The sequence below is a fragment of the Apis cerana genome, linkage group LG14 (genome assembly GCF_029169275.1).
Source record: "Apis cerana isolate GH-2021 linkage group LG14, AcerK_1.0, whole genome shotgun sequence".
Lineage (NCBI taxonomy): Eukaryota > Metazoa > Arthropoda > Insecta > Hymenoptera > Apidae > Apis > Apis cerana.
In genome coordinates, this window is record NC_083865.1 from 10,898,452 (window position 1) to 10,925,572 (window position 27,121).

A 27,121-nucleotide genomic window follows, 5' to 3' on the forward strand; every position below is an offset into this window, starting at 1 on the left:
GTTGCTACGGATGGAGACTCACAAAAATAAACTCATCTTAAAGGATCATATTCATTATCGCACAACTTATTAACGATTAAGTTACGCGAGAATGAAACGAATGGATTAATTCGACTGTATTCGACTAAACGATGCGGCAACGATAGTATACGGAATAATTAAAAGGAATAATAATCAATTAAACAACGATTTAAATGTTATTTTCTTTATTTTCTATTTATTTTCGATGTTAAATATTTACAAACTTTTCGTTGCGGTCACAAGCGACCTAAATCTGATGACACGTTTCACGTACGCATTTTGTTACAAACAGATTAATTTCGTGATTTTTCTTTCTCAGAGAGAGATGAGATGGCTACTCAATTTACAATGCAAAAAAGAATATTTCGTTGTTGGAAAAAGGATAAAATTTCTTTTTAAATTTTGTATCTAAACACAGATATCTATATATATATATATACATATATATACGTACAATGTCGAAGAACAGGAAAAACGGCACGTTCTTGCAATCGAGTAAATATTATTCCTAAAGAATTGTGCCAAGAGAATCGTGTCAACAACGAAAAATACATCACAGAATAAAATTTACAATCCGATTAGAGCCACGTCCACGCAAAATAAATCATCATTACTACATAGCTATGGAAAGATGAATTAAGATTGCTTGTATACAAGAAGAATTTTCTTCTTCATGCGCCTTAATTTTCAATTATGTTGCAACAATCGTAATTCGAGATTGTCCGTGCTTCTTTTTTTTTTTTTTTTTTTTTACGCAAACATGGCTACGATCAAAAAACGGTAACAATAATTACAGTCAGTCGAATTCTTCTAAACTGCATGTAGCTTGAGTGTAGCCTAATTACACGTGTCGTAACAAGTGAAAAGAACGGTGCCATTGTCGTGTTGTCTATTAATTGTATCGCAAATTACCAGAAAAATTTCGACGATACAAAATTAAAAACGATAATTCGCTAGTACCAGTCGCACCGTTTTAATTTGTACTCGCGAACTATAAAAATATTAAATCTCCTCTCGCGATGTCGAGCGGCCTAACGAATCAGAATTGATGTTTCGAGCACCGATTAAATTGCCCTGATTAACTTCTAGTTCGTAGCTCTGTACAAAAATGATAGAGTACAAGAATAGGTTAAATAATATATATTTATATATATATATATTTTTATATATATATATATGTGTGTGTATGTATATATATATCTCGCAAATATATACGTCCCAATCATCTTTCGCGAGTGGAGGCTCTCCTTTTTCTTAGGAATTATAATTTATATATGTAAATTTTCTTCTTGCGATTACATACTATAGGAAAGAGAGTGATTGGCTGGCAAGATTACGCACCCGCGGAATGGCGGAAACTTATTTACAAATTTTATTATATATTACAAAAACAATACCGAGCACGATAAAAAAAAATGTTGTTTTGGTATGAGTGCAAATGGTCTACTCTATACGTCTTGCAATTTAAAAAGTTAACTCCTTTGTACAAAATATCAATTAATTCATCTTGAGCAAAAATATTTTTATTTCTCGTCGAATTCGAATCCGTGTGATAATTATTACCACCAATTTTATTGCAGGAAACTTACGTATTAGAAAATTTATTATTATTTATACGTAACGATTTAACTAATTTAATTAATTAATTATATAATTAATTATATTTATAGATTTATAGAGGTACAATAGGAAAAGTTTCTCCGAGTTATTATTCCTAAACGGGTTATTAATTTAGAGATTCGCTCTTTGGTAAGGTTACATTGTTTGTTTTGTGGAAAGTTATCCTTGAAAAGAACAAGACATTAAGAGAAAACGATATATAAATTTATACACGCGACACGATTCCGATGCTGCGATCGATGGATGTATCGTCGATTCTCAAATTTTCGAATCTAAGAAATAATAAAAAGGAGCTCTTGCGCGTTAAAAAAATATATAGGATCTAGGATCGCATCGATATCGATCGCGTCACATGGATAAATTTTGCATTGCACGATTAAAATTACAATATCATTGAGAATGTGGATAATTCGATCTAAATTTTACATTACGGTGAAATATGGATTGATAATCATCGATTTTATACAAGATATTAATAAGATGTAAAGTTTACTGACCAGCTTTTTAATATCATTGTAAAAAATTATGTTCTCGATACGTTAATCTTAATCTTAAAAACTATCGGAAAAAAAAAAAAAAAAAGACGCAGTCAGTTATCCCGCAACCATCGCACATAAACATAGAATGGTGATCGTGTAAGTAGTAATACTTTCATGCATGATTTTTATTGCTTCTATAAAAATTATTTGGATAGGAGAAAATTTTGAAGAGTATAAATATTAATTTAATTATTGCAATTTTTATTAACGCTATCAATAAGATCAATGACGATTCATCACCATTATTCATCTACGGCTAAAAAGGAGAGAGAGAGAGAGAAAAAAAAAAAAAAAAAGATCAATTAACGTTTCGCTTATCGGTATAAAATACATCTACTTACACTAACACTCGTTTACATTTAGCCTCTTATTTCAGTTCGACGATATGTTATGTATATCATGTATCTAAACCTCTTCTTTATATGTACACAGAGTTACACAATATTGTTCCCTAAGCGTATCAAGCTTCAAGAGAAGACTTTCGTGTGCGACGGTCCAATCTACGAAAAAAATTCGTATCGAAATCTGCACAAAGATACACAAGTGGTTAATTATCGATTATTGATAATGAACAAAGAGATCGATTGAAATTTTCTTGCAAGCCATCCATATAAAGATGAAGAAATTGAACATGAACTACTTTTTTCTTTTGTTTTCTTGCGGTTATTCGGTAAGACGATCCGTTTACGCGCAGCGGTAACTTAAAGCTTGTGTCGCTTTAAAATTATGAATTGTGTAACTGAGCGTTTCTCTGTTAAAGTTCGTGTTTCTGATAAAAACTTTCGCACTTTGTACACGGCACACATATTAATTATTCCATTATTATTGTTAGATGTCTGCTTACGCTATAGGTGGATCGTCATCGTCATCGTCGTCTCTTGTGACTAGGACATTACCATAATGGTTTGGACGAAGCTGTCGAACTCGTTGTAACCATTTATATCGCCTCGCGACAAAATACAGTAATACGCTTATTACTACGAGAAAAGTTGGTATTAACAAGCCAGCGGCTACAGAATTACCTAAATAAAATTCAAACAGAATTTTGTCAGCAATTTTTGTCAGAATAATCGTAGCACGTCTTACGTAACCAATCTCTTTTTTACGATAGTAATATAATGATACAATGATATCGTTATCGTATGAGTAATTTATATGATAAATTAATAGTATCGTATTATGAATTAAAGAAAACAGTTATGATAAAAATATATATCGTGGAAAATTTTTTCTACGATCCTTTAGTTTAGCAAAATTTAATTCTGTCTTATAGAATTGTTTAATTTCTATAAATAGTAAATACGAATAATGATTTGGGATGATTTATATACAGAGAAACACGATAATATTTGTAATTATATTGCGTGTATATACCTCCTGAATTGGCCATGACGTTTGGTTGATCAGTTACACTAGCAACCGTAGTAATTGTAACCTGGACGCATCGGCCTTTCTCCAGATCGTAACCTATCTTGCATTTGCAATATGCTTTTTCTCCTTTCGAATTTTGAAAGCATCTTTCATTTTCATCGCATTGATTCTCCATCTTTTGGGTATCGCATTGTTTGGTTTGATTTGTGACATTTCCTGCAGAAAAATCTGAATACACAATACAAATTAATCAGAATCCGGACGTTACGTCGAAATTAATGTTATATATACGAAGAAGATTCAATGTAACGCGTTACAAAGATTGGACGAATTGAAAGAAAGGAATACAAAAAGCTTTCCGAGTTAATTCACCTAAACAAAGGTTAATACGATTCACGATAGGCGAATGACAATGAAGATAATAAAGTCTTTAATGGATTGCGATAAACATTTTGAGCATTCTAACGTTAAAAAATATCATGCGTATATCTTTATCAATTTTAATTCGACCAACGTATAATGTATGAAAAAACACATATCTTATCATTTTAATGGATGATCGTTATCAACTGAAAATTTATTGTTATTATATTCTATATCTATCACAATTACTCGACAATCAGAATTATTTTTTTAATTTTCTTTGTATAAAAGACAGAGAGCGGTTGAAGAGTGATGTATCATTGCGACTCTATCGACACTGTACGAGTTGAAATTGGTTGAATCATTTAATTGAGACGAATTTTATCAGTTAAAATATAGAGGTTAACTATACCGATGTTAAATAAACCAAATTAACAGACTTTCTTTTGATTTAAATCGTATAGTATTGTATAAACTCGATAAGCTGTTATCATGCGATGCTGAAATAATAGTAATAATAACAATAATAATAGTAATAATAATAATATTAATAATAATAATAACGATATTTGGAACGATTTCAAATAAATGAATATTCAAGAGATTAGAAACATTTGCAACTCGACTCGAAATATCACATTCAGCTTTCCGCAATTAATTTATACCATTAATACGTGTCAATGAACTTTTCCATGATAACAACACAGAATTCATAGGTCAATCAAACAATGAGACCTTTTATTCTAATTCTACGTCATGCATTCGCATTTCTATTCAGAAGATAAAAATCAGGAATGAGACAATCGAAAAATATTATTTAATCATCTATATATGTGCTAGAGTCCTTGACTTATACTTAGATTGATTACAAAATTGTGTATTTTACGTATGTCATATATAAAAATGCAATATAAAGAAAGAATTCATCGTAGCTATGGATAATCGTATCTTTCATAAAATAAATTACATTGGAAAAGAGCACTATAGAATGACTAACGGAATTATCGCGCAACATTATTCATTTGCAAAGTTAATTATGGTTATAAAGTTAATGTGTTAATACGTTAACTGCACGTTAATTATTTCCTATAAAATGGATTGCGAAATATAAAATGATATTTTGAATCGAATGTATTCGTGATACGTTTTATTTATCGTACACCATTCGTTAATGAAGAATGAAAACAGGCGGTACTGATTCTGATATAAATACTGGTATTACTCTAGTACTGGTTTAGTAAAGCTACCAATACTCGTACTGATGTTAAATAGCGTTAAACGCTACGCATGGACTTTATTATCACATTGACTCATCTTCTTCGTTATGACCAAATACTGATGAGGAATTTTTTCAGGAAATTTTGCAAAAATATCATACATATTCATCGCGATTCAAAAAGATAACTTTCGTTACATAATTCATTTATATATTCATGGAAATTTCTTGACAGAAAGAATAACTAAACGTACAATTACTACAAAAATATCGTGTTATGTATCAATTACCGAATAATCGAATCAAATTGATTGTGCGATAACGAGCGTTTCCTACGTGAAACATTAAGCATTTATCTTCCATTGAGACAGAATATATAGTAATTGTGGTTTGAAACATGGAGTATGAATAAATAAATCAAGAGAGAAACGATGAGCGAAATGAAATACTATCGAAATAAAAATACATAATTAAGGGAACTTAATTTGATTGACCACAAGCATCAAGAGAGAAAGAAACGCACGAATAGTTGGACCAAAAAGAAATTAGAAAGAAATAGAGAGAGAGAGAGAGAGAGAGAGAGAGAGAGAGAGAGAGAGAGAGAGAGAGAGGGGGGTAGAGAGAGTGATGGAGAAAAAGCGGAAGAAGACTATTGTGGCCTTACAGGGGTGACCCCAATGGTTCGATTAAACCAACTAATTTTGGCTTCGCTTGGTACAGAGACACTTGATTTATTCTATTAAACTACAAATTATTTCTCAGAATCCATGCTTACCTGAAGCGTAATTGAATGGCGTTAGAAAAAGTATTGCCACGATGAGATAACAGAAAACATAGACTCGAATGTTTTGCATTTTCCTTTGTTTTTTCCTTCTCGTGTTGTCGCTCTCTCTTTGTCTTTCTCTCTATGTGTACTTCGTTCCCAATTCACGATCACATAATAATGGACGCAATTATTTAAAGAATATTTACGATCGACGCGTTTATGCCACTCGGAAAACGTAATGTTAAATGCACAAATATACACACACGTATTTTATTAAAATATTTGCGTAGATAACCTAAAACTTTAGCACGAAACAATCAACAGGCACACGTATGCCGGCTCATCGCCGATCGGCCGGCCGTCACCAGTTTTGACAGATAAATGCTAGACCGCGCCGCAGAATGCGTTCAATCATCTGTTATTAAACGACCATTTGCAATTATCGAACTCAATTGACATCGACAATCGCATCACATATCGAGACATATCGAGCACAAGATGGCGTCATAGAATAGGCGCTTTGCTATTTGGCGCGATATTCAAAATTCAATTTCATGTGAAAATTATTTAAATCCATTTTTCCATTAATTTAAACAATTTTTAATTAATGAAAAAAATTATGCAATGCATGATTAAACATAATGAAAAATTGTATTCGATATGTTTCTTTTTTTTAATTTTTTTTTAAATTTCTTAATTTAAAAATGATATTGCAAACAAATAAAAATGACGATCAATCGTAATCTTAAAAATCTTTTTGACACTATTCTGAATTTGTGACAAATAGATATTTTTAGATCAAGTAAAAGTATATTTCGTATCTTCTAGAATGTAGATAATTTCGTCATCTAACTAGAAAGATCGATTTCTACAGATTATTTTTAAAAAGTAGAATCTTTACTTAACCCAAAAAATATAATATTCGTAGAATATTTTTAAATATATTATATGAAATGTGTTTTTGGTTAATCGCATAATTTGATGCTATGTTATTTCGAATTCATTTTTTACACGTTGAAAGATATTTTCTCTATTGGAATGCACAGCCGTTTAAAACAGTTGCGATGACAGCGGCACGTGTCATGGCGAGTGTGTTGTTATAAACGAAAGTCGTATACTGTTAGTCGTAGATAGAATTGAAAGCTATCAATTACAATATTCAAAATGAAGGAAGAAACAGTGTTAAGTTTAAAGTGGCACAGTTTTCCATCGCATTTGGCGGTTTCTCTCGATACATGCTATGAGAAGCAACAGTTTGTAGATCTTTCTTTAGTATGCAAAGATGGGACAATTATAAAATGTCATAAAATGGTATTGGCTAATTCGAGCTCATTTTTCCGTCGTTTACTAGTTGCCAACGATCATCCTCATCCTATGATTATTCTTCACGATATTGAAGCAGACGATCTCAAGACTATCGTCAATTTTATGTACTGCGGTGAAATACAAGTGGTTCAAAGTGAGGTTAGAAGGTTGTTAAAGTTGGCCGAAATTTTGGAAGTCACTGGATTACGACATATTAAAACTTCCGTTTTGGTAGGAGAATCGAATAACGCATCTCATGATACATCCAGGAAAACAACTACAGTATCTCGTTTAAAAATCGAAGAAACAAAGAGTCTACCTACCAAAACAGTACCTGATCATGATTCTAATATTAGATCACAAACTAAAACTAACAATCAAACAAAATTTACTTCATCTACTCACCTTCATAAAAGTGGAAATAAAGTTCCACTAGAGGTTACTAAGAAAAATGAAGAGGCTAATATTAATTTATTAAGTCAATGTTTAGATACAGGAAAATCTGGAATCAGTATTGTAGACATTAATGATATGCCAAGTACTAGTAGAGGAATTTCCAACCCACCGCCTCAAAAAAGAAAAGAATCCTCTGAATCTGTTATTAGTTGGCCTCGTGTTTTATCTGCTATATCAAAGGATAAATCTTTACCTTTGAAAAAATTATGTATTATGGATGAAGTTGAAATTACAGCTGGAAAACCATCTGCAACTAATCAAGAGTTTCAGAGGAATGAACCTTTAGACAGAAGAAAACAAAGGACTAATTCGGAAAGCAATGAATCGATGAAGTGTGCAGTTTACATAAAAGACGAGGTGGATATATTTGAAATGGAAGAAGATGCAGATATGGATCCTCTTGAAGTTGAAGAAATAGAAAATGAAAGTTCAGATACTATTATGGGTTCTTCTCAAATTTTTCCTGTCACAAATGTGGAACAAACGTATTATAATGCAGGAACACTTTCGGAATATCCTCCAAGAAAAGGATCTAATGGTTAATACATAAAACACTGTGTTTTAAAATTGAAATTATTGATATATATTGCTTTGAATATAACACTTAGACTGAATAAAACTTTTTTGTGATTATAAATCTTTTTTAACCAAAAAAGCTGCAAAATTTCAATATATATAAATTAACCATAATTCACTATCATACTTGTTACTTTCTTACATGATCTTGTTCATTTTATAATAAATCAATTCAAAATAAATGTTTCATGCTTATTTAATCACTTAACCCATTTGATACATATTTATGTTACCATGTTATATGTTTCTATGGAAACCTTTCACAGTTAGTCTCAAATATAGTTAGATCAATCTTGTATAAAAAAAATATTTATATAATATAAAATGGATAAAACAGAAGATCATGATATATTAAAAAACAAAATAACAGAAGGGCAACAAATTATGGATAATTTATCAGTTGATAAACATGTAACTGAGGAAGAATTTCAGAACTTTATGCATCGAGTTACCGAAGTTGGTAAGTATTATTTCTTATTTTGATTATAAACATAATTTTCGATTTATTGTAATTTTTTAAGAAAAAATTGTGAAAAAATTGGCATCTTCCAATCCTGAAGAACAAGAACATGGACAAATATTGGCAGATGAAATTTTGGATGGACGATCGGAAAATATTATTTGCGATGATACTGAATTAAAAATAAAAATGAATCGTACAGTGATTAATAAATGTTCAATTAACAAAAGCTCTACTAATGAAGAAATGTCCAAAGGTATCAAGTAATAATTTTTGTCTTCTGTATTCCTATATATTAATTAATGCTTTATTTATATTTAGAAGCGTTTATGAAAAGCGTAGAAAAAGATGCAAAAGAAAGGGCGGAAAATAGAAAGATTAGAAATGAACGAGCGGAAACACTGAAAACAATTGGTAACGGGGCATTTAAGGAAAAAAATTACGAGAAAGCGGTAACATATTATAGTAAAGCGCTAGAACAGCGAAAAGATTCAACCGTATTATGGAATAACAGGGCTTTGTCATATATTCAGCTTGGATTATTCGAGAAAGCCTTAAGTGATTGCGAATGGGCATTAAAAGTTAATAACACGAACTTGAAAGCCCTATTAAATAGTGCTAAGTGTTATAAACAACTCGGAGATGAAACGAAATACAAAGAATATATTCTGTTAGCAAAAGAAAGAAATCCACATTTAACGAATTTTATTAATGGTACTTTGTTGATGTTTTTTTACATTGAAAATATTTCTATCACAATTCTAAATTTTTATTTAATTTATTGTTACAGAATTTGAAGAAAGTTTGGAAATGCGCTTTAAATATCAAGCTTCATCTGTTAATAATATTAATTAGTAAACAATAGAAATATTTCTTATGCAGTATGAATATTTCTTTTGCAATAATTTAAAATGCATTTAACTGGTGTCAAGATGGACCTATTTTTGTCGCATAACCTTCTTTAATCTCTGAAAGAGATCTAGGTTCATGCAAAAAGACTGTACATTCAATACCCTGAAAGAATTTATTACTAGAATTATTTAAATTTGCCATATTTTATAGTACAAATACTTATACCTGCATACGTGCTGCTCTAACAAATCCCTCATTTGCAGATACTGTAATGCTTTTCATATGTTCTCCTGTTGCAAAAACTAATCTAGATCTGTCTTTAATTTTACCACCTAAATTTAACTTTTCCATTATTCTGCCTGTTGGTATGTCATTAACAATCTGAACTTTATTTAATAATTCTTTTGCTCTAAGAGTCTCTTTAGGTCCACCAATGACATCTATAATATTCATAAAATTTTCATAAGCAGTTTGACAAACAATTAATTCTTTGCCTTTGAACAAATTCTCTAAAATTGGTTTAACTGGATATTTTCTCTCCATTTCTGCTTGTTGAGTGAGTAACGGTTCCCGATAAATAAAATGATCATATCCATTGGTCATATTTGTCACATATGCCAATAAAGTTGATACATCCAAGTTAAGAATCTTTATTTCAGTTTTAAGAGAAGATGTGTTTAGAGTATTTAAATCTGAATTTATATTTTTTTTATAATCATCCCAAGATTCCTCAGTAGATTCTAATGAATATAGCCATGTAGAAATTTTGTCCTCGCTATCTACCTCCAGAAGAATATAGATATAACCGTAAATATGATTTGTTAATTTTTATATATATATATATATATATATATATATGTATATATATACATATATATATACACATATATCATACATATTCATATATTCATCGTATTAAAAAAATATATACCATATACATCTATTTTTACATCTTCACATTGTATTTTATCCCCTTCAACAATTATTCCCATGTGTTCCAAACGTTTAGCTAATGGAATTTCTATACCATAAGCAAAATGAAATATAATGTCAGGTGGCCTATACAAATGTGGATAGCATTTTGCACATTGTAAGTAACTCATTGCTTGATCAAGCACAGATTTTTGCCCATATTCTCCATTACCCATTGAAATCATTGTAAGAGCTCTAGCATTTCTAGCAATAACTTTTATCCATGATGCACCTCCATTACATACAATATCTACTTCTAAACGTGATTTTTGATATTTAAAAGGTTTCATAACATTGATGGGTTCATTAGCACAAAAGAGTCGTGCTACAATTGCATTCAAATGAATCAGATTTGTGCTTTGTAAATGTTCCTTCTTTACATTCCCTGTGGATTGTACCTTTATGAGAATAGCATATAGTTATAATCCTGATCCTTTTAATAGAAAAGTATGTAACAATTGTACAATTTTTTGTACTTAAACATAAAATTAATAGAAAAAAATAGAGTGAAATGTTTCATAACTTATATAAGTTATAATATATGCCTAATATCGTGAAGGAAATGTAGATATATGATGTTTGTAGTTTTGACTTGTAATTTAAAAAACATACCTTTTCTAAGAATCTAATTTCTTGTTGAATCTTTCGTATAAGTTTTTCAATCCCATCAATCTTTCCTACAAGTTTCAGTCGATCTATCGTGGCTTTGCCACTGTTTATTTTTTCTCCGAGACATGTTAAAAGTTCACCCTTTTCCTCCATCCTTTAACATTAAACGATTTTCGACAAGTTGGCCATGAGAAATTGTATTTTTTGTAGTAATTCTAATAATTTTGAATAGTTCACGATCGACGAACGTAGTGTTAGCAGCCATCTTGCATTACAGTTCAATATCGCGTAATGTCGACGGGTCGCTTGTCAAACTCGTCTATTAACCTCACAAACTTTTATATTTCACTGAATAATTGACAGTCAAACATAATTCATAAATCGTAATGATACCATATTCCAACGAATCGTGCGAAATGTAAAACTATAGGCAGAAAACTAATTCGCGAGTGTAAATCGAACGAAAACAACCTTATCGTGCCGTAATTACCGCGCACCGTCAAGATTCCTCTGACAATAATAGAGAATATCACGGTATTTAAGTTAAAAAAAATGTCTAGTGCAAAGATCATCGAAAATCCAGAAGTACCGGGTAAGTTTCTATTCCTAGGAAAGAATTTTCTTCATTGATTCACGTTGTTAGAGACATATGTATATTCTAGTGAATCTAGTGTGTCGAAAATATGCAAACTCCTGAATCTTCCAAACACATCGATCATTGAAAAATCATTTATAATATTGTTATTAATATATATATGAAAAAATATTTTTTATAAATGGAACAGTACCGCCGCAAGTGTAAATATACTGTATGTAGTCGTAATGGAGTCTGTTAGAAATAACCGGATATAACTTTTGATATGCCTATATCAATCAATTATCAAAACAATTACTTAAAGCATGCACATGTTACGTCCAATGTTAAATAAATAAAATAAGAAAGTACTTTAATCATAAGATATTTTTACGTTTACTGTCAAATTTCATTCAATATTTGAATATTTAAATCAGCTGATGACTTAAAATATAAAATAACAAATATATATACTGACACAATGATGTAATAATTGTTTGTCAATTTTGTTACCAAAATTAAGTTTTTTTATATCGAATTAGAGTAGAATACTAATAAATTAAATGAAGATATAAATGTAAAGGGATTATGCGTATAAATTATCGGATGTAGTAACATGTAAACATAACATGTAAACAGTCATATCTTTATCTTTTATATATAATATTTTGCTAATATATAAACATTGATTTTCATTATTATTCTTTTCATCTTTTTTGCGTAATTTTTTCGTCAAATTTTTGAGTACATTATTGAATACATTATTATTTACAATAATTACGATCATTTCGTTATTTCGGAAAATTAATCGTGCAAACTAAAATAATTTTCTTAATCCTAAATCACTGGGCAAAATACATACAGTCGATAAACGAAATTCACAGTTGTTTCTAACCACATGAAAAATATACATTACAACTAAAAATGATTAATATTACGACTTTTATATTTGCAAATTTATTCGACATTATACTCGATTAAATCCGGTCTTCAAATAAATTATATCAATATACATTTTCTTTATATTTTATTATTATTATTTTTTAACTTTTATTCATACGTTTATACGTTAAATTTAAATAGAAGGAATTCCATTAATATCATAAATCTAACGTTAAAAAAATATTTTCTTTTTTACATATATCACATATAATAATTATTATTATTATCTAATATATTTAAAATATATTTTTCATTCGTATATATAGGATTAGAATGTTTTCTACCGCCACCTCCACCACCCCCACCACCAATCATAACTTCGAAAAGCAACAATTTGCCAATTACGACGGAACAACAACCGGTAACGATAGAAGCGACAACGACCGGTTTATCGACCTGCGAAACAGCGGGAAATCTAACAATTGAAGCAGCAGCTACGGCGTTTCCAAACCTTCCTGTGCCAACACCATATATCATGCATCCAGCGATGCAAACACAAACACCTGGACAACCAACTACTCCCTGGTGGATACCTACAGACGCGGACACTTCCGATCTTTATGCACGATGGTACGACACGACCTACAAGACAACAGCTGCGGCGATCGCATCACCTACGATATCAGTTTCCAACAAAGCTAAGAACAAATATTACAAACGCAAGAACGAGTTCATCGATCCTGCGCAAGATGCTGGTAATTAAAGAACGTTTCATTTTTTTTTTTTTATTATGAGAAACAAATGCAATATATATATATTTTATTTTAGAATTTATATATATTTTTTTTCTTTTTTTTTTCGTTGATTACCAACTCTATATCTATATAAAATTATCGTTAAGAAATCAGATTTCGAATAGCAAAGAGAGTAGAAATTTATTAAAGATTGATTTATGTTTCTATTTCGTAGAGAAAGTTGCAAGCGCCCAGAGGGAACTGTCAGCATTAATGAAACCGCTGAAATGCGATCTGTGCAATGCAGTTGTAAGCCTCGATTACTTTATCCGATAATAAAAATATACGAAACATCCTTATATTATGAATATTATAATATTTAACACGTATTTTAACCAAAGCCTCCAACGAAATCCGCATCGCTGAAAAAAGTAAACGAATTTCAGATGAACTCGACGTTGCAAGCTAAGTTACATTACGATGGAAAGCCGCATCAGAAAAAAGTATCGATGTTTCTGAACCAAAGCGTAAAGAAACAGAAAACCGAAGACGGCCAAGTCAGTAGTACGACCAGCGATTGGCAAAATTATTGTGATGTAAGATTGTAAATATTAATGAGAGGGGGGACTGAGGAGGGGGAGTGGGGGTGAAGATGGTATCGAATGGCATTTAATTTTTTTGCAGATATGTAAAACGTGGTTCACGTCGCAAACGGATGCGACGCAACACTATGCCGGTAAAAAACATATTAGAGCAGTAAACGGGGGACGTCGTGCGAGGTACAGAGATGTATACTTGTCCCTAATTATTCTTAGAAAGATAGCTGTGTCAGCCGAGATCGTCATAGCAGAGCGTTGAATTCTACAGGCCGTCGAAGAAGTCGCAAAATCAAAATCAGTACAGTCAAATAGATCCCACCGGCCGATTCGGGATAGGAATGGCTTTTCAGGCAGAAGTGCAATCTGCACCGGCACAGCCGGTGCTGGTACCTGACGGTACCAATACGGTACCCACACCAGGAACGGGGTCCATCTACACACCACCTCCTTATCCAACGCCATTGCGTTGCGATCTGTGTGGGGTTTCCGCTAATCGGCAGGACCAATTGGAAACGCACAAGCGTGGCGCCAGGCATTTGAGAATGCTTAGGTTGAATGGATTACCCGTTCCCGAGCCTGGTAAGGATTCCACGTACACTCGCCTCTTATCCCGATAAATAATATTCGCCCTATTGGATTTTTCAGCAACCGAGAGCGAAGCGATACCCGCCACTCCTGGACCTATAGATTATTCTATTTACCGAACGCCATCAGGTAACGAGACCAGGTTTCGACTTCTCTTCTCTTAGTTTAAAAGTGTCTATCCAGTCGCCTGTCAATTGCCGTTCTGTTTGCAGGCCAGTATTATTGCGCGCCGTGCAACCTGTCGTTAAATTCCGAGAGTACGTTTGCTCAACACGTGGAGAGCAAAAAGCACAAGAATCAGTCGAACCCGAAGTCTCCCTCTAACGCGGTGGTGGTGTCGAAGAAAGCTAGATTCAAGAAGAAATAAGCCCTGGCGGCATCGCACGCGCGCGTGCTATCTACGCACGTTACTTCTTCGTCTTCTGTCCATTGTTTTCACTGAAAACTTTTCTCTCATTTTTTGATCAAGCAGATGTTTTGTCGTTGTATCGAGGCAACGTGCGACGATCTGTGCCTAAAGATAAGAAATAAAACTCTTGTTCGATATAGATCTAGCGTCGACGACAGTTTTTCCTTTTTCAGAAACCTCTTCGGATCCTCCGAGATGGCCGCGAGGCTATAAACGAAAATTATAAATTGATGCGAAGATAGATCGGATCTTCGCGTGTCTGATGGGAAAGATAAGTCTGTTAGTGCGCGAGCGATATTTAAATTAAGTCTACCGATTAACTCTAAATTCGATTTTTAGCAGAGACGAACGGTTATTATGGATGGTGGCTCGTTAACCGCCTCGGTTAGGCTACGCGACTAATCGCCCACATTTATTCAATTACGAAACCATTAACTCGAACGCTCCCCGCCGTTCAATTCGCGAAATCACGCGCGCTTCTACCAGCACGCGTTTGCCCCGTCCAACTGAAATTTATGCGTCGTTCATTCCCGACCTTCCACAAAATTTATGACCGACCGAACCAGCCATACCGAACCCTCCTCTATTAATTACCTCCTAAGACACGTATGACGGATTAACGTTTTCAGCCTGTTTTTACTGTCACTTCCCCACGACGAATATATCTTTTGACAGCGGTGACCAACCAAATAAAAATGTCGGTGTAAAGCATGAATCAACGAACGAGAAACCCTGGAGCTACATTCACCGTACCCAAAAATGGCAAGAAGAAACGTAAAAGCTCCTGTCTTTACGTTCTTACCTATGTCTTTCGGAAACGGGTATAACGATACCGGGTGTGAAGCAGAAGGGAATTTTTCAAAAGAATGAAATTAGTCGCCGTTCGTGACAGTCGCCTCTTTAAGAAATATCGAACCAGCTTGAAATTATTAAGAGGGAGAGACCAAAGACTGTAGCCAGTGCATAAATCTCTTGTACGTGGAAATTCTTACGAAGGAAAGCAGCTCCCTCCCCTCTTGTTCTTGCGAAATTTGCATTGCCGCCCGATTTTCCAACAAATTCACGGCAATTTCCTCGTCTCACCATCCTCTTCTAACGCTCCCTCTTAGATTTCCATCTCTCGAAACTCCTGCTACTCTACCTACCAATGTCCAGAGATTAGGATCATCCTCGCACTTGTTCGATCGTTGGTTTATACCTGCTCCTCCGGATTTTTATGACCCCTGATTCTACGTGTTCCAAGTGTCTCCTTCCTTCCTTTCTTTTTTTTATTCCTCTCTGCTGTGCTCCTCCACGTCACCGAAATCCCTTTTCCATCTTCTCAGCCGTCGTGCACACACCTACGCGCTATTATTTCTTTCTATTCTCGGCGATGGGGAAGAGCCGAAATGCTGATTTTATGCAACGTAAGCACAGGGGATGTTAAAAATTTCCAGCGAAGACGACGAACGGAAGTCGATTCGTGAGACAAAGGTAACACTCGAACGCGATAAGAACGTAGAACGGAAATCGATTTGTCACGCGATCGGATATAATGCCCATAAAAACTTATTAATCATCGCCCGTCCGTTTAGATATTCGATGAAATTCTTCCCGATGACTGGAGAGAATTTCTCAGAACTCTGAGAACTCAAACTATGAGTCGCCCTTTCTTTCTGAAATTGCCGACACTGACATGACAGAATCACGCGATAAACGAGAGCAAATGATCGGGCTTTGGGCCTTCGACTCCAATTAAAGATAAAGCAGAAAATTGTCTCACCAGAGATAACGAACAATTATCTTTTTTTTCATCCAAGCGTAACAGTTCTCCTCAAAAACGATAAAATTCACTATGACATACGCGTACATTACGGGACGTGTAATGTAGACTGAGAACGTATAAAGCTTATGATCGATGATTATGCAACTATTCACGCAGAAATCCTCTTCCGTGATTACGTGGATCCGTGTTATTAGCAAGACATAGGTCGATGAATAAACGCCTCTCGGATAATGAACACTGATTCGAACACAGACGTCAATTTGTCTATATATTCGTTTTTTTTAAAAAGTTTCTAATGTTTATGCATAGATCGTGATAAAAAAAAGAAAAGGCTTTGCGATGAGATGGAAATTAAATTCCGATTCCGGTAATTCCGTGCCGCCCCTCGCGAGCCAGCCTCGCGAATTTTCACGCGAGCCTTCATTTCTAATTCCGCAAACGAACGGCTAACTCTGTTAACGCGAGAAACGGTACTAGTGCCAAGCAAGAGCAGCCGCTCCTTTGTCTCACCGAATCCATTGTTCTGTAGTTCTGAGAGTAATGAATCGGTAAGAAAAAAAAAGGAAAAAAAAAAAAAAAAGAAAAAGGAAAAAACCAGGAGCAGGCGAACAAGAATGCAAGGATTTCTTTTCTGTCCCGTTCGCCAGCCCTCGAACAAATTCGTACAATTATTTCTCGATTAGGCGAGATCGTTGGGCAAGAAGGGCAGATTGCCGGCCTGTATTATCTGAAGAAAAAAAGCGACGTGTGTTTCGCAACGTGGCTGTCCAATCGTGGAAATTTTGCAAGACGACGACACCCCTTTTTAATAAGACGTTTTTACGAACCAGACGATAGAAAGAGGTTACCCGTTGACGCGACGAAGACGCGAGGAACGCGAGACGGGATGAAAGGAAAGGAGAGGAAAGAGAATAAAAAGTATTCTCAGGCGCATCTCGGTGGGGCTGACCTTGCAAGTCTTCACGGGCCACCAATGTAGACCGACAAGAAAATAGAAAATCGTGTTCCTAAATGCGGGCGGTGTGATGTCATGCGGAAATAGCCGTCCGTCCATGCTCTCTACCGCCGCGACAGAGAAAGGCGAATAGGGAATCTTGATCGTTCGACCGATTACCTCGTCACCGGGCTTCCAACGAGCCGATAGATAGTTTCGCCTTCGCTATCCGCCAACGAAAGTTCGTTTTGCGAATAATCCTCATCATTTTCCACTTGATTTTTCCCTACGCTGTTAACCCTCTTATCTTTCTATCCAATAATTCGTTTATGATTGCGCGAATTTTTTTTATATCGTGTATAACAAGATACTTGTTTGCGTCACTTATCGCTTATTGTCGCTAAAAACAATAAATTTATCGATAACACCTGTATGTTATATATCTATGCATGAGCGAAAGAAATATTGCAAAAAATACTTACCATCGAAAATCAACGTAGAATTACGTTGGATGAATTCGAGGAAATCTCGCGATCGATGAGATAAAAATGTTTACATTATCGGCTGGTAATACTTTTTTTTTATATCGCTTAATTCCCACGTAATCTTTTCTGACATTAACGCATCGATTATGAGCATCGAGTACGAGTATAATATTAATATTCGTTTCATATATTCCGATTATATTTAATTCTTAAGAATCTTTAAAAAATATTTTAACGAGTAGTCAAATCAAATCACGAACTAAGTCACAAAATCACGATTTTTTACACGTGTTCCGTTTTGAACATATCGTAAATATAAATACAATATAATCACTAAAAATATATGTGTCACAATTTTTACATGTGTAGCTTCGTAAATAATATTATAAAATCAAACACGATTCTTTATTTCATTGATTTTAATTCAATAATGATAGAAATTGACAGTGATGATATGATCAATGATGAACGCGCCAATACAATAAATTACCCATGGTGCACTTCGAATCGATCATGTGATTTCAAAATACAAGAAATGGCCCAGTTTGCATTACGATGGATCATGTGATTGGTGGAGGATAATTCGTAGCTGATTTTCCGAAAAATCGCAGTTTGTCGTGAAATTAAATAATTTTTAAAAAATTGCGAAGAAATAATTGAATATTGTGTATTTATTTTTGCCAAATATCATCCGTGTTATCGAAAAGCGCATAGATGACGAATCAAGATAATTACGATATTTTTCAAAAATTTTTAAATCGCATAAATTAACAAGCATAAATATTTAAAATAGACAGTAGAATAGATCAAATTGATTTTCTGAAAAAGAGGGAAGAAAATAAAAGAAAAGAGCGAAAGAAAAATTTTAAACGATATTTCGTCGCGAGTGTCGTAGATAAAAGTCACCAGGAATTCAAGTCCAGAACTTTGCGGATGTGTATGAGAACGCTCGCTGTCATACCGCCGGCATGATTGCGCATGCGCACGGCTTACACTTGACGGGCTCAAAAAATCAATGACCCCGCTTAGTCGTGGATCCGTTTACAAGTTTTTGTCTGTACGAGTTAAGAAGCCGAAGATTAAAATCGGACATCGATTCGAGGCAACGTGGACGATGAAACAACCGATCAGCGCGAACGAGACAAAAATTTTAGATGGAAAGAAGCGATCGAGGAAAATGGACAGTAAGGGTGCAGCCCCGGTGGCGGCGCTGGTGTAAAACGGCCGAATAGCGGTTCGGTGAAACTAGCCGAGCGACCTCGGCTCGTTTCGGCTCGCCGCGTTAGTTCGTGTTCTCTCGCAGTACGCGACGGATGTGCTCTACTCGCGGCGAGTCTCGCGTTCTCTATTCGGAGAAAAAAAACTGATATCCGTCACCGAATGAGCGTGGAACACGTAATTTAGTGATTCGCGTGTAAATAAAAAACTGTGTTGCAAGTTGAAAAACAGAACGGATCGCGTATCTCGCGAAAACGATCACACGAGGTCATAGTGCTCCAACCGGCGATAAAGTTTCATAGTGACTTGTGTAAAAAAAGTGGTGAACCAGAGTGTGCGAGTATATCGTTCGCATCGTGTACGACATCGAACGCAATTTATGACGAAAGAAGTCGAATAATCGGATCGATTTTACGTGGTACGCGGTTGAATTGTCAGAGAAGAATATACCATCACCGTCGCCGCGGTGCACCGTCCATCCACCTTTCGCGTTGCCGCGAGTGCACGGGATAAAATGGCGCTTGGTTTCGTCCGTGTACCTCTATCGACCATGACAAACAATTTAACGACGGAATTGCGTCGACGCCAGTCGCGACGTTTTTGAGCACGGAACATTTCGCGGTATCGTTTCCCCTCTCGCCCCACCTTCTTGCTCTGTTTCGGTTGTTTTCTCCTTTTGTCCGTGAATCGAATCGAGCCTCTCGAATATCGCCTCCAGCCACGAGTTCGAGCAGAGGAACGCAATATACGTTGGAGAAAAACAGTCTCGAAAATCTGCTGCGTTCGCAAAGTGGAATTTTGAAGCGGAAAGTGAAGCTACAGTAGGCACGCATCGTTTCGAGTAAGGTGAGTACGACGCTTGGTTTCAACGTATAAAATTCTCACGATTCGTAAAATTTAGCGAGGCGTTAACATTCGTGATCTATCCTTAACGTGAAAAATTATTTTACGGTTTGAAACTACTCAGCATAAGGGGAACTGTTCGTTTTGCGTTTGTTATTTCGCGACTTGCGACACGAGATATTAACGATCGCAGTGAAAGGCATTGATTCGTCGAAGCTCAGAATGCTGTGTCAGGAGCGTAGATTCCATTCGAACAGGTTTGCCATTTCATTCGCGTTGCCTTTTCCGATGCAAGAGTAGCCAGCAAAACGCAATACCGATTCGCAATACGGATCCGGATTAGGTTATGTCGAGAGGCAGGCACGTTTTTTGTGGCTCAGAATCTTTGCAGATTCTTTCGGTCGTAGTAAAAAGTGCGCATCGTGTTTGCTATTAACGATTCCATAATTATGCAAATAAATCTGAAAGGGTGGACTATTTGAAAGTCCGAGTGACACGCACGCACATACGAAGAGATATCCGATGTGTGCATAGGTAACGCGTGTATACCCAGTCGACTGAGTACACACGCGCTTTCGCACGCGCCCAAACGTGCCAAACGTGGTTCGCCCGTACACGCGGGTTACATACATGTACTACTCGGAAAATGACAGGCCATCGGTGAACCGGTATGTTTGAGCTTGCCTCCTCGTGTAAATATTTTTCGTTGGTAAACACCGGTCATGATGGATCATGCCCTTCTAGAAGGTAGACGAGAAGAAGGCGAGCTCTTGCCCGCTAAACAACGGGATATCCTTTCGCGTTTCGCGTAATCTCGCGAGCAAAGAGTCACGAACTCGTCGCACTCGAAATCGTAAATTATCGCGTTGGCACAATTGGTATGTTATCGACACGTTCGGGCACATTGTTGCGTACGCGCCATGTTTCTCCGCGCCGTAATCAGATTTCATTGTAAATGGGAACACGATACCGCGTAGAAAACGTATTCACGTAAAGAGTTATGCGGGGAGAGGGAAAAATAAATAGATAAATAAATTTTGGCGGAACGAGAGAGAGAGAGAGAGAATAGGAATTTGGGATTGACGTGGCCAGATAGAAAAATGCCAGCAACCCCTACGGTTTCCTACCTGTTGGCACAGGTAGAACGTGTTTCTGTGTTCGCGATCGAATGGTACCCAATGCCTGGTTTACCGAGCTTGTCACGTTTTCAGACGTGACGAAATTGTAGAAATCTCGCTTTTCTCGTTATGCTCGACCCTGCATTCGCATTACGTGGAACATAGAACATAGAGGTTACGGATCGTTTAATTAACGATTTCGAATCGACAATTAACGTTGACAATTGAACGATTTATTATTCGTATAATCTCGCATCTCGCGAGGACGTAAAAAAAGATAGATAAATAAGGCGTGTAACGTAACACCACGATCGATAGGTATTCGCCGTTGAAGTTTCGTTTCGTTTTTTAGTATAGGACCGGAGACATTCTCGAGTAAGTAATTAGCCTCAATTTCGAGTTCCGTCTCGAAAGCCGCTAATTCACGGTATAACGTTTCTTGGTCTCTCAGAGGTACCGAGACGTTCCTCTTTCTTTCTTTCTCTCCACGTGAGAACGAATTCTCGATGTTTGTCTTCACGGTTGTGCCACCAGATCCGCTCGTCAGATCTGGCCGATAATCGTTGGACCGTTAGACGAAGACGATCGCGCGCGGTGGACGAGAGGTATACGCGAATTATTCGACGCAATCTGCTCACGGTATTCGACCGATTAATTACGATCACCGGTTTCACTGGAGTGCGTGCGTCGTTAGATCACGGTGTGCGCACACTAGTGCGTAATTGCATCGTGAAAGTGTTACAAAGCGATTCTCGTCGGCCCTGTGGATACGTCGCTCGATCGAGCGGTCTGCCGCGCCGACATGCCAGACCTGTGGAAATAGTGAAAGTAGTGCAACCACCTGGCTCGTCCTTTGAAAACCACTTGCACCTACTGTGTACGTACCTACCTTTGCCCATACGCGCTCATTTCTTTGTCGAGCTATCGAGTTACACGTTTCCCAACAATCCAACTCAACTCTTTCTACTCCTATACCACCTCTATATCCTCCTCCCCATGCGCCCCCTTTTCTTTCAAATCATCCACGCGATAGATATCGATTTTTCTCGATTCGGGTCGCGCAGCAAAGTGCAAGCAAGCAGGATCTTTCGAAATTTTGGCTCTCTGGCCTCTGCCAGATTCGGATCTCGAGCTTCGCGTTCCCAACAATGGGGGGAGGGGGACAGGCTTTCCTGCGCTAATCTCGTGGCTAGCATCTAGGATCTAGAGTTACCTGTTTGTATACTTCGGAACGCAGGCTATTCGCCCATCTTTCGCTACCTACTATCGCGTCGTTTTTTTTTTTATTCTACGCGTATTCCACAACGGTCGACAATCCATCTGGTAGAATAATAGCGTATATCTGTATTGGAATCGATTTCGCAACCGCTCCTCTCATTAAACTTGACACACCGATATTTTTCGTAACAAATTACAAGTTACTCGCCACACGTGTAACCTCGCTACCGGAATCGTTAATGAGCTCGCTGATTTCCATACCTTGGAACGTTCGAATTGATTCCTCTCGCGGACGGTGGAATTAATAATTGCGCCCGTTGAATTAATAAACTGGTTGATTAAGCTTCGGGACGCAGACTTTGGTTTGTCGCCGCGAACATATTAGTCACGATACCATCTCGAACTCGGAATAATACCATCGTTATTCGGAATTCTTACTCCCTGAAATAAAAAGAGAGGAAGAGGAGGAGGAGGAGGAGGAAAGAAAAAAGAAAGAAACACGTACGTACGTAGGTACTCGATGGAAGATGGTACCTCTGGCCGCGTATCAAATTTCACTCGCGCAATATTCAGACAAATACACTCTCGACCGGACATTATTAATTCCGTAATAAAAACTCAAGTACCGGGAGAAGAAGAAACCTCCTTGCGCAATTTCATTTACATAGCATTTTTATTTCGTTATACCGTGGAGAGGAGATTGTAAATTCTTATACTGTTCGAGCAGCGTGCCGCGTGGAAGGAAAATGATCGAAATTGGCCGGAAGAACGAATTCGAATCGCGTCTATTGTAATCGAGGGCACCTGTGACACGAGGATAATGACAATAATAATTAACAACGATATCTCGTTACGAAATATCGTTGCCCAAGGGTGAAAGGTATTTCGACCTAGTTGCTGCTCGAGAGATTAAAAACTCGCCACCACGATTTGAGGAACGAGGATGAGCGAAAAATCGCGGAAAGATCGATCGCCAAACTTGTTTCGAAGATGAAGAATTGATCGTTGTTCCGGTTATTTTTGCCCCAGTTCGCCCCAACTCCGCAGAGAGTTTTCGCCGTGGAGAAAAAGTTATCGAGCGTTGACAGGTTTGCATAAATTACGATCAACGAGTAGGAAATTTATCGCGTTATCGTTATCGTTATCGTCTCGTCGATTCTTCTTCCCCCCCTCCTCTGCTTTTATCGATAAACTAGATTTTAATCGAGCGTCCTCGGGCTTCGTTTCATTTAACGGAGAGAAAATCCCCAGCGGAGGGAGGGAGAGACGCTTTTTTCGGCTCATGAATTTTCCCGTAAGACGACCGCGTCCAGCCACGTGGCCTTGCCATTCTGGTTAAACGATAGGCCACGTGTTCCCTTTTAACGCGCGATTCTCCACCGATCCGAAACGTTTTTCTCCTCCAAAGATATCCTGCGATAAATTCAATACTATAGTTTCGTTTAAACGTCGCTCGAGGGGCACTGCTATCCGAACGCGAAAAAAAAAGGAAAAAATGGACGAGAAGAATCGTTTCGAGTCGAAGGATCGTTCTCTCTCGATTCGTTGGTAAGATTTCATTTTATTTTCCGGTATAATCTGTGCAATCGTTTCCTTTTCTTTTTTTTTCTTTTCTAGAAAAACGAAACACGACTCTGAATCTCTTCTAGTTTCTCTCGCAAGTGGTTGCAGCCGATCCAAGATCCAGCTGCTAATTCGGAATTTAAAGTATAATGTTCGCGATGCTCATTGTTTCGGGTGGCTGGCTTAGCGCACACGTCGGCGAATTGCCAGAACAATGGCAGTAATTACCAGGATTTCGGTGGAGGCCGATTATGCCCCGGCACAGAGCCTCCCGATGAATTTAAGTTTATTTTCTCGTTGACAGGCGAGCGTGAATGGAGATTCGCCTTATACTCGCTGCTCGAGTTTCATGGGAATCTGGCCAATGGCCGTGCCCCATTCCTCCTACCTTTCTTGCGCACACCGTGCAGTTAGCGATGTACATATGGCTGCGTTTTTTCGTTTTCATTCGAGGGACCATTTTTTTGGGAAGTGGGCGTACCTCTTTCCGGTTTTTGGCCCATTGTGTTCCGCCCTGTCCGATTCTTCTTCTTCTTCTTCTGCTTCGTCGTCCTTTGCCTCCCCTCCTTTCCCACTTTTTCCTTCATCTTCTCCTCCTCATCGACGTGCCCGTCCACTCGCTCCTCCTTTTTCTTCTTCTTCTTCTTCTTCGCTAAGAATGTACCCGAACTGGTATGCGAGTGTGTGTCTCGATTGAGCGTGTCTACAAACATACGACGCGTATTTCTTTCGTGCGAATCCGCGTAAAGATAAATTCGGCCGGAGGAATCCCGCTCCGTCGTGACACGCTCCGAGTAATAATAATGGACAATTAGCAAGGTTGATCTGACGAAGGGAGTTTTGAGGTTTTAAGGTCACGAAGCCGCAATGCGGGGAAGGATAATCGGGGCGGATAAAAGCGCGGACGATTCGGTTTCGGCCCGTCACCTGGGAGAGACACTCGAGATACGTAGAAGATTCGTGGACGACAAAACGTAGCCGGTCGGGCCAATTTCATTCGAAAAAGCCGTAAAGTACAGGTTAGGCTGGTCCGGTCGAAAAGAAAGGCTGGTTCGCATTGTGGCTCGAGACAAAGGGACATTTTTTTGTGCGCGATCAAAGGAACGACGAAAGAGCGAGGGAGAGAGAGAGAGAGACCCTTTTACGCGGCCCTGTATCGAGCGACTGTATTCTCGACTCGGCTTCGACACGCTCGAATTAATGATTTCCTCGTCCACCGGCATTAATTCTTTTTCCCTCCTTCGGGCCAAATATAAGCCTCGACTCAAAGAAAGATTCAACCTAATTATTTTTCCCGTGCTTTTTTTTGGCCCCGCTCCTTTGTCGAGCAACTCGATCACCGTCGCGCTTCGCAAGCGCCAGTTTTCGCCAGTTTCGGATTCCGAGGGAGCGAACGGGAGGGCAGACCGTTAGAACTGGTGCTGCTCCTCGCTTCTCTTCCCGAGCTCGCCACGAAGAACGGTTATCTCGCGGAGAGGATCAAAAGATTCGGGTCGAGGTTAATCTCCACCTCGTCGGCTGCGAGCCACCTGCGATTAATCTCTTACCACCTTTTTCCATCCTTTCTATCTTTTTCGCGACTTGGAGATTTCGTACTCTCTCTCTCTCGCCCTTTCTCTCTTCCCCCGAAATATCTCGAGTAGAATCCTCCGAGAGGATTCTGCTCACTCTGTTTCTACTCGATCCTCTCCTAGGCGAAGCAAAGTGATCGCGTATCCTTCGTCGCCCGCTTTATTTGCACTTGGCTAACGATCGGTTGCCTTTCCAATTTCCTCTCTTCTTTTCTCTCTCTCTCCTTCTCGCGGCGACTCGTTAGACCGTGAAGAAGGGAAATTCGAAGATTGACGGATCGAGGGGCCGTTTTAATCGAAAACGGGCGCGCTAGAAAAACCCGGTGTTTGCCCTCGGGATCTTTGGTCGCTGCTCCTCCACAGAGGACCACCTTTCGAAAGAATCGGAGGAGAGAGAGAGTTTCTTCCTTCTTTTATTCCAACGCGTAGTTTGCCGGATCTTTGAATCTTCGGAATAAATATTTGACGTGTGAACAGCTGCCGCGTTCGTGACACGTCTCTCTCTCTCTTCTCGTTCGCATTCGAGGAAACGAGACCGCTATCGCTCGATATCGACTCTCGATCGATCCGCCGACTCTTTCCGAAACAACGGCCGAATTAATTCGCCCGTTGGGCACGCGATCGTTCGTATCGCGATCGTTCCGTTCGGAAATCGAAGTGGAACAGAAGCAGAAGAAAGAGGAAGGCGAAACGAATCCAGAGCCGATTCTATTTTTCCCTTCCTCTCGAAGAAATGCTAAATTTTACGGTGAAATTTAACGAATCAATGGATCGTTTCTGTTGGAAAACGGGCGGATGGGTGTCGCGCAAACAACCCCCGACAAATTTCTTCTCGTCCTTTGTACCCCAGAGAAGAGGATACCCGAATCGCTCTCTTTTCACCATTTTCCGAGGCATACTCGCTTTCCAAGTCTTCTCTCGGAGTTTTGTAAGAGCGGGCCGTTTGCCGCGGGACACCTGGCCGCCTCCGGATCTTCCCCGATTCACACCCCTGGCCGAACTCAAAGCGACCGAAAAGATAAAGGGAGAGAATCGGCGCAACCTCCTTGCGGTTCAATTTTTGCGCGATCGCGGTTTAAAAATTCGGCTCGACCCATCTCCATCCTCCTCTTCCCCTTCGCCTTCGATCGTCGTTTTCTCCACCGTTTTTCGATCGTTATCGTCGGCTCGTTTCGCCGTTTCGTTCTTAGAAGCGGATGATTCAATTCCGCCGAGCAGATAGCGCGTTAATAATACCGAGAAACGGTATTACGGGACAGCCGGCCTTTATCTATATTCATTATCAACGTCACGACAGATAAGGAGCGAAAGAATCCCGCGGAGCACAATTGGATTCACCGGGATCAATCCCGTATGTATGTGTTCGCTCTTTCTTCTTTTCCTTCCCTCCTGCTCTCCCGCAAGCATGCAAGTCAAACGCGATTCGAAGCTAACCCTTGGGATCACCGAATAATCACCGATAAAGTCGAATGTGATCGCGATATCGAGGCGAAACAG

At 37.8% G+C, this 27,121-nt stretch overlaps 6 protein-coding genes and 1 long non-coding RNA gene across 31 annotated transcripts in view; 4 read left to right on the forward strand and 3 right to left on the reverse strand.

Moving 5' to 3' along the window:
* Window positions 1-749: 749 nt before the first annotated feature.
* LOC107999908 (uncharacterized) lies at window positions 750-6,350 on the reverse strand. The gene is made up of 3 exons (XM_017059973.3): window positions 5,906-6,350; window positions 3,555-3,779; window positions 750-3,202 (listed from the first exon to the last, which is right to left on the reverse strand). The coding sequence occupies exons 1-3, from the start codon at window positions 5,982-5,984 to the stop codon at window positions 3,021-3,023; spliced, it is 486 nt and encodes a 161-aa protein (XP_016915462.1). The 5' UTR covers window positions 5,985-6,350; the 3' UTR covers window positions 750-3,020.
* Window positions 6,266-8,415, forward strand: LOC107999902 (protein abrupt-like). Its single transcript, XM_017059961.3, has one exon. The coding sequence runs from the start codon at window positions 7,061-7,063 to the stop codon at window positions 8,198-8,200; it is 1,140 nt and encodes a 379-aa protein (XP_016915450.1). The 5' UTR covers window positions 6,266-7,060; the 3' UTR covers window positions 8,201-8,415.
* On the forward strand, window positions 8,414-9,620 carry LOC107999903 (tetratricopeptide repeat protein 12-like). 2 transcript variants are annotated; one of them, XM_017059963.3, is made up of 4 exons: window positions 8,414-8,693; window positions 8,755-8,949; window positions 9,015-9,407; window positions 9,484-9,620. In XM_017059963.3, exons 1-4 carry the CDS (start codon window positions 8,558-8,560, stop codon window positions 9,546-9,548), a joined length of 789 nt encoding a protein of 262 aa, XP_016915452.1. In that variant the 5' UTR covers window positions 8,414-8,557; the 3' UTR covers window positions 9,549-9,620. The 2 variants fall into 2 exon arrangements, with proteins under 2 accessions (XP_016915452.1, XP_016915451.1); XM_017059962.3 differs by having other exon boundaries at window positions 9,015-9,490.
* On the reverse strand, window positions 9,384-11,279 carry LOC107999901 (UPF0415 protein C7orf25 homolog). Its single transcript, XM_017059960.3, has 4 exons — window positions 11,130-11,279; window positions 10,477-10,915; window positions 9,771-10,324; window positions 9,384-9,707 (listed from the first exon to the last, which is right to left on the reverse strand). The coding sequence occupies exons 1-4, from the start codon at window positions 11,277-11,279 to the stop codon at window positions 9,621-9,623; spliced, it is 1,230 nt and encodes a 409-aa protein (XP_016915449.1). The 3' UTR covers window positions 9,384-9,620.
* A 298-nt stretch (window positions 11,280-11,577) lies between these two features.
* LOC107999900 (zinc finger protein 346-like) lies at window positions 11,578-15,048 on the forward strand. The gene is made up of 8 exons (XM_017059959.2): window positions 11,578-11,718; window positions 12,909-13,337; window positions 13,552-13,625; window positions 13,763-13,912; window positions 14,001-14,095; window positions 14,184-14,494; window positions 14,561-14,629; window positions 14,713-15,048. Exons 1-8 carry the CDS (start codon window positions 11,679-11,681, stop codon window positions 14,865-14,867), a joined length of 1,323 nt encoding a protein of 440 aa, XP_016915448.1. The 5' UTR covers window positions 11,578-11,678; the 3' UTR covers window positions 14,868-15,048.
* On the reverse strand, window positions 13,400-17,782 carry LOC133667287 (uncharacterized). Its single transcript, XR_009832632.1, has 2 exons — window positions 16,108-17,782; window positions 13,400-16,050 (listed from the first exon to the last, which is right to left on the reverse strand). It is a non-coding gene; the product is annotated as an uncharacterized LOC133667287 (long non-coding RNA).
* A 1,345-nt stretch (window positions 17,783-19,127) lies between these two features.
* The window catches only part of LOC107999904 (ephrin type-B receptor 1-B), a 77,337-nt gene continuing 69,343 nt past the window's right edge, over window positions 19,128-27,121 (forward strand). For 5 of the 24 annotated variants that reach the window (XM_062084920.1, XM_062084910.1, XM_062084913.1 and 2 more), the window contains exon 1: window positions 19,132-20,157. The gene's annotated coding sequence lies outside the window, so the exon portion shown is untranslated. Of the gene's footprint in view, window positions 20,158-27,121 lie in introns of all 24 variants that reach the window. The other 19 variants (XM_062084915.1, XM_062084924.1, XM_062084916.1 and 16 more) reach the window with 7 other exon arrangements.

Bases quoted from the DNA above. Each gene is read 5' to 3' on its own strand.
- LOC107999908 (XM_017059973.3), bottom strand. From the start codon at position 5,984: ATGCAAAACATTCGAGTCTATGTTTTCTGTTATCTCATCGTGGCAATA. The intron at 3,780-5,905 runs GTAAGCATGGAT...TTGTGTATTCAG, and splicing joins GCCATTCAATTACGCTTCAG to ATTTTTCTGCAGGAAATGTC. The intron at 3,203-3,554 runs GTATATACACGC...AATTTTATTTAG, and splicing joins CGTCATGGCCAATTCAGGAG to GTAATTCTGTAGCCGCTGGC.
- LOC107999902 (XM_017059961.3), top strand. From the start codon at position 7,061: ATGAAGGAAGAAACAGTGTTAAGTTTAAAGTGGCACAGTTTTCCATCG.
- LOC107999903 (XM_017059962.3), top strand. From the start codon at position 8,558: ATGGATAAAACAGAAGATCATGATATATTAAAAAACAAAATAACAGAA. The intron at 8,694-8,754 runs GTAAGTATTATT...TAATTTTTTAAG, and splicing joins GCATCGAGTTACCGAAGTTG to AAAAAATTGTGAAAAAATTG. The intron at 8,950-9,014 runs GTATCAAGTAAT...ATTTATATTTAG, and splicing joins TAATGAAGAAATGTCCAAAG to AAGCGTTTATGAAAAGCGTA.
- LOC107999901 (XM_017059960.3), bottom strand. From the start codon at position 11,279: ATGGAGGAAAAGGGTGAACTTTTAACATGTCTCGGAGAAAAAATAAAC. The intron at 10,325-10,476 runs GTATATATTTTT...TTCTGGAGGTAG, and splicing joins TGTAAAAATAGATGTATATG to ATAGCGAGGACAAAATTTCT. The intron at 9,708-9,770 runs GTATAAGTATTT...AAATTCTTTCAG, and splicing joins TTAGAGCAGCACGTATGCAG to GGTATTGAATGTACAGTCTT.
- LOC107999900 (XM_017059959.2), top strand. From the start codon at position 11,679: ATGTCTAGTGCAAAGATCATCGAAAATCCAGAAGTACCGG. The intron at 13,626-13,762 runs GTAAGCCTCGAT...AACGAATTTCAG, and splicing joins GCGATCTGTGCAATGCAGTT to ATGAACTCGACGTTGCAAGC. The intron at 13,913-14,000 runs GTAAGATTGTAA...ATTTTTTTGCAG, and splicing joins ATTGGCAAAATTATTGTGAT to ATATGTAAAACGTGGTTCAC.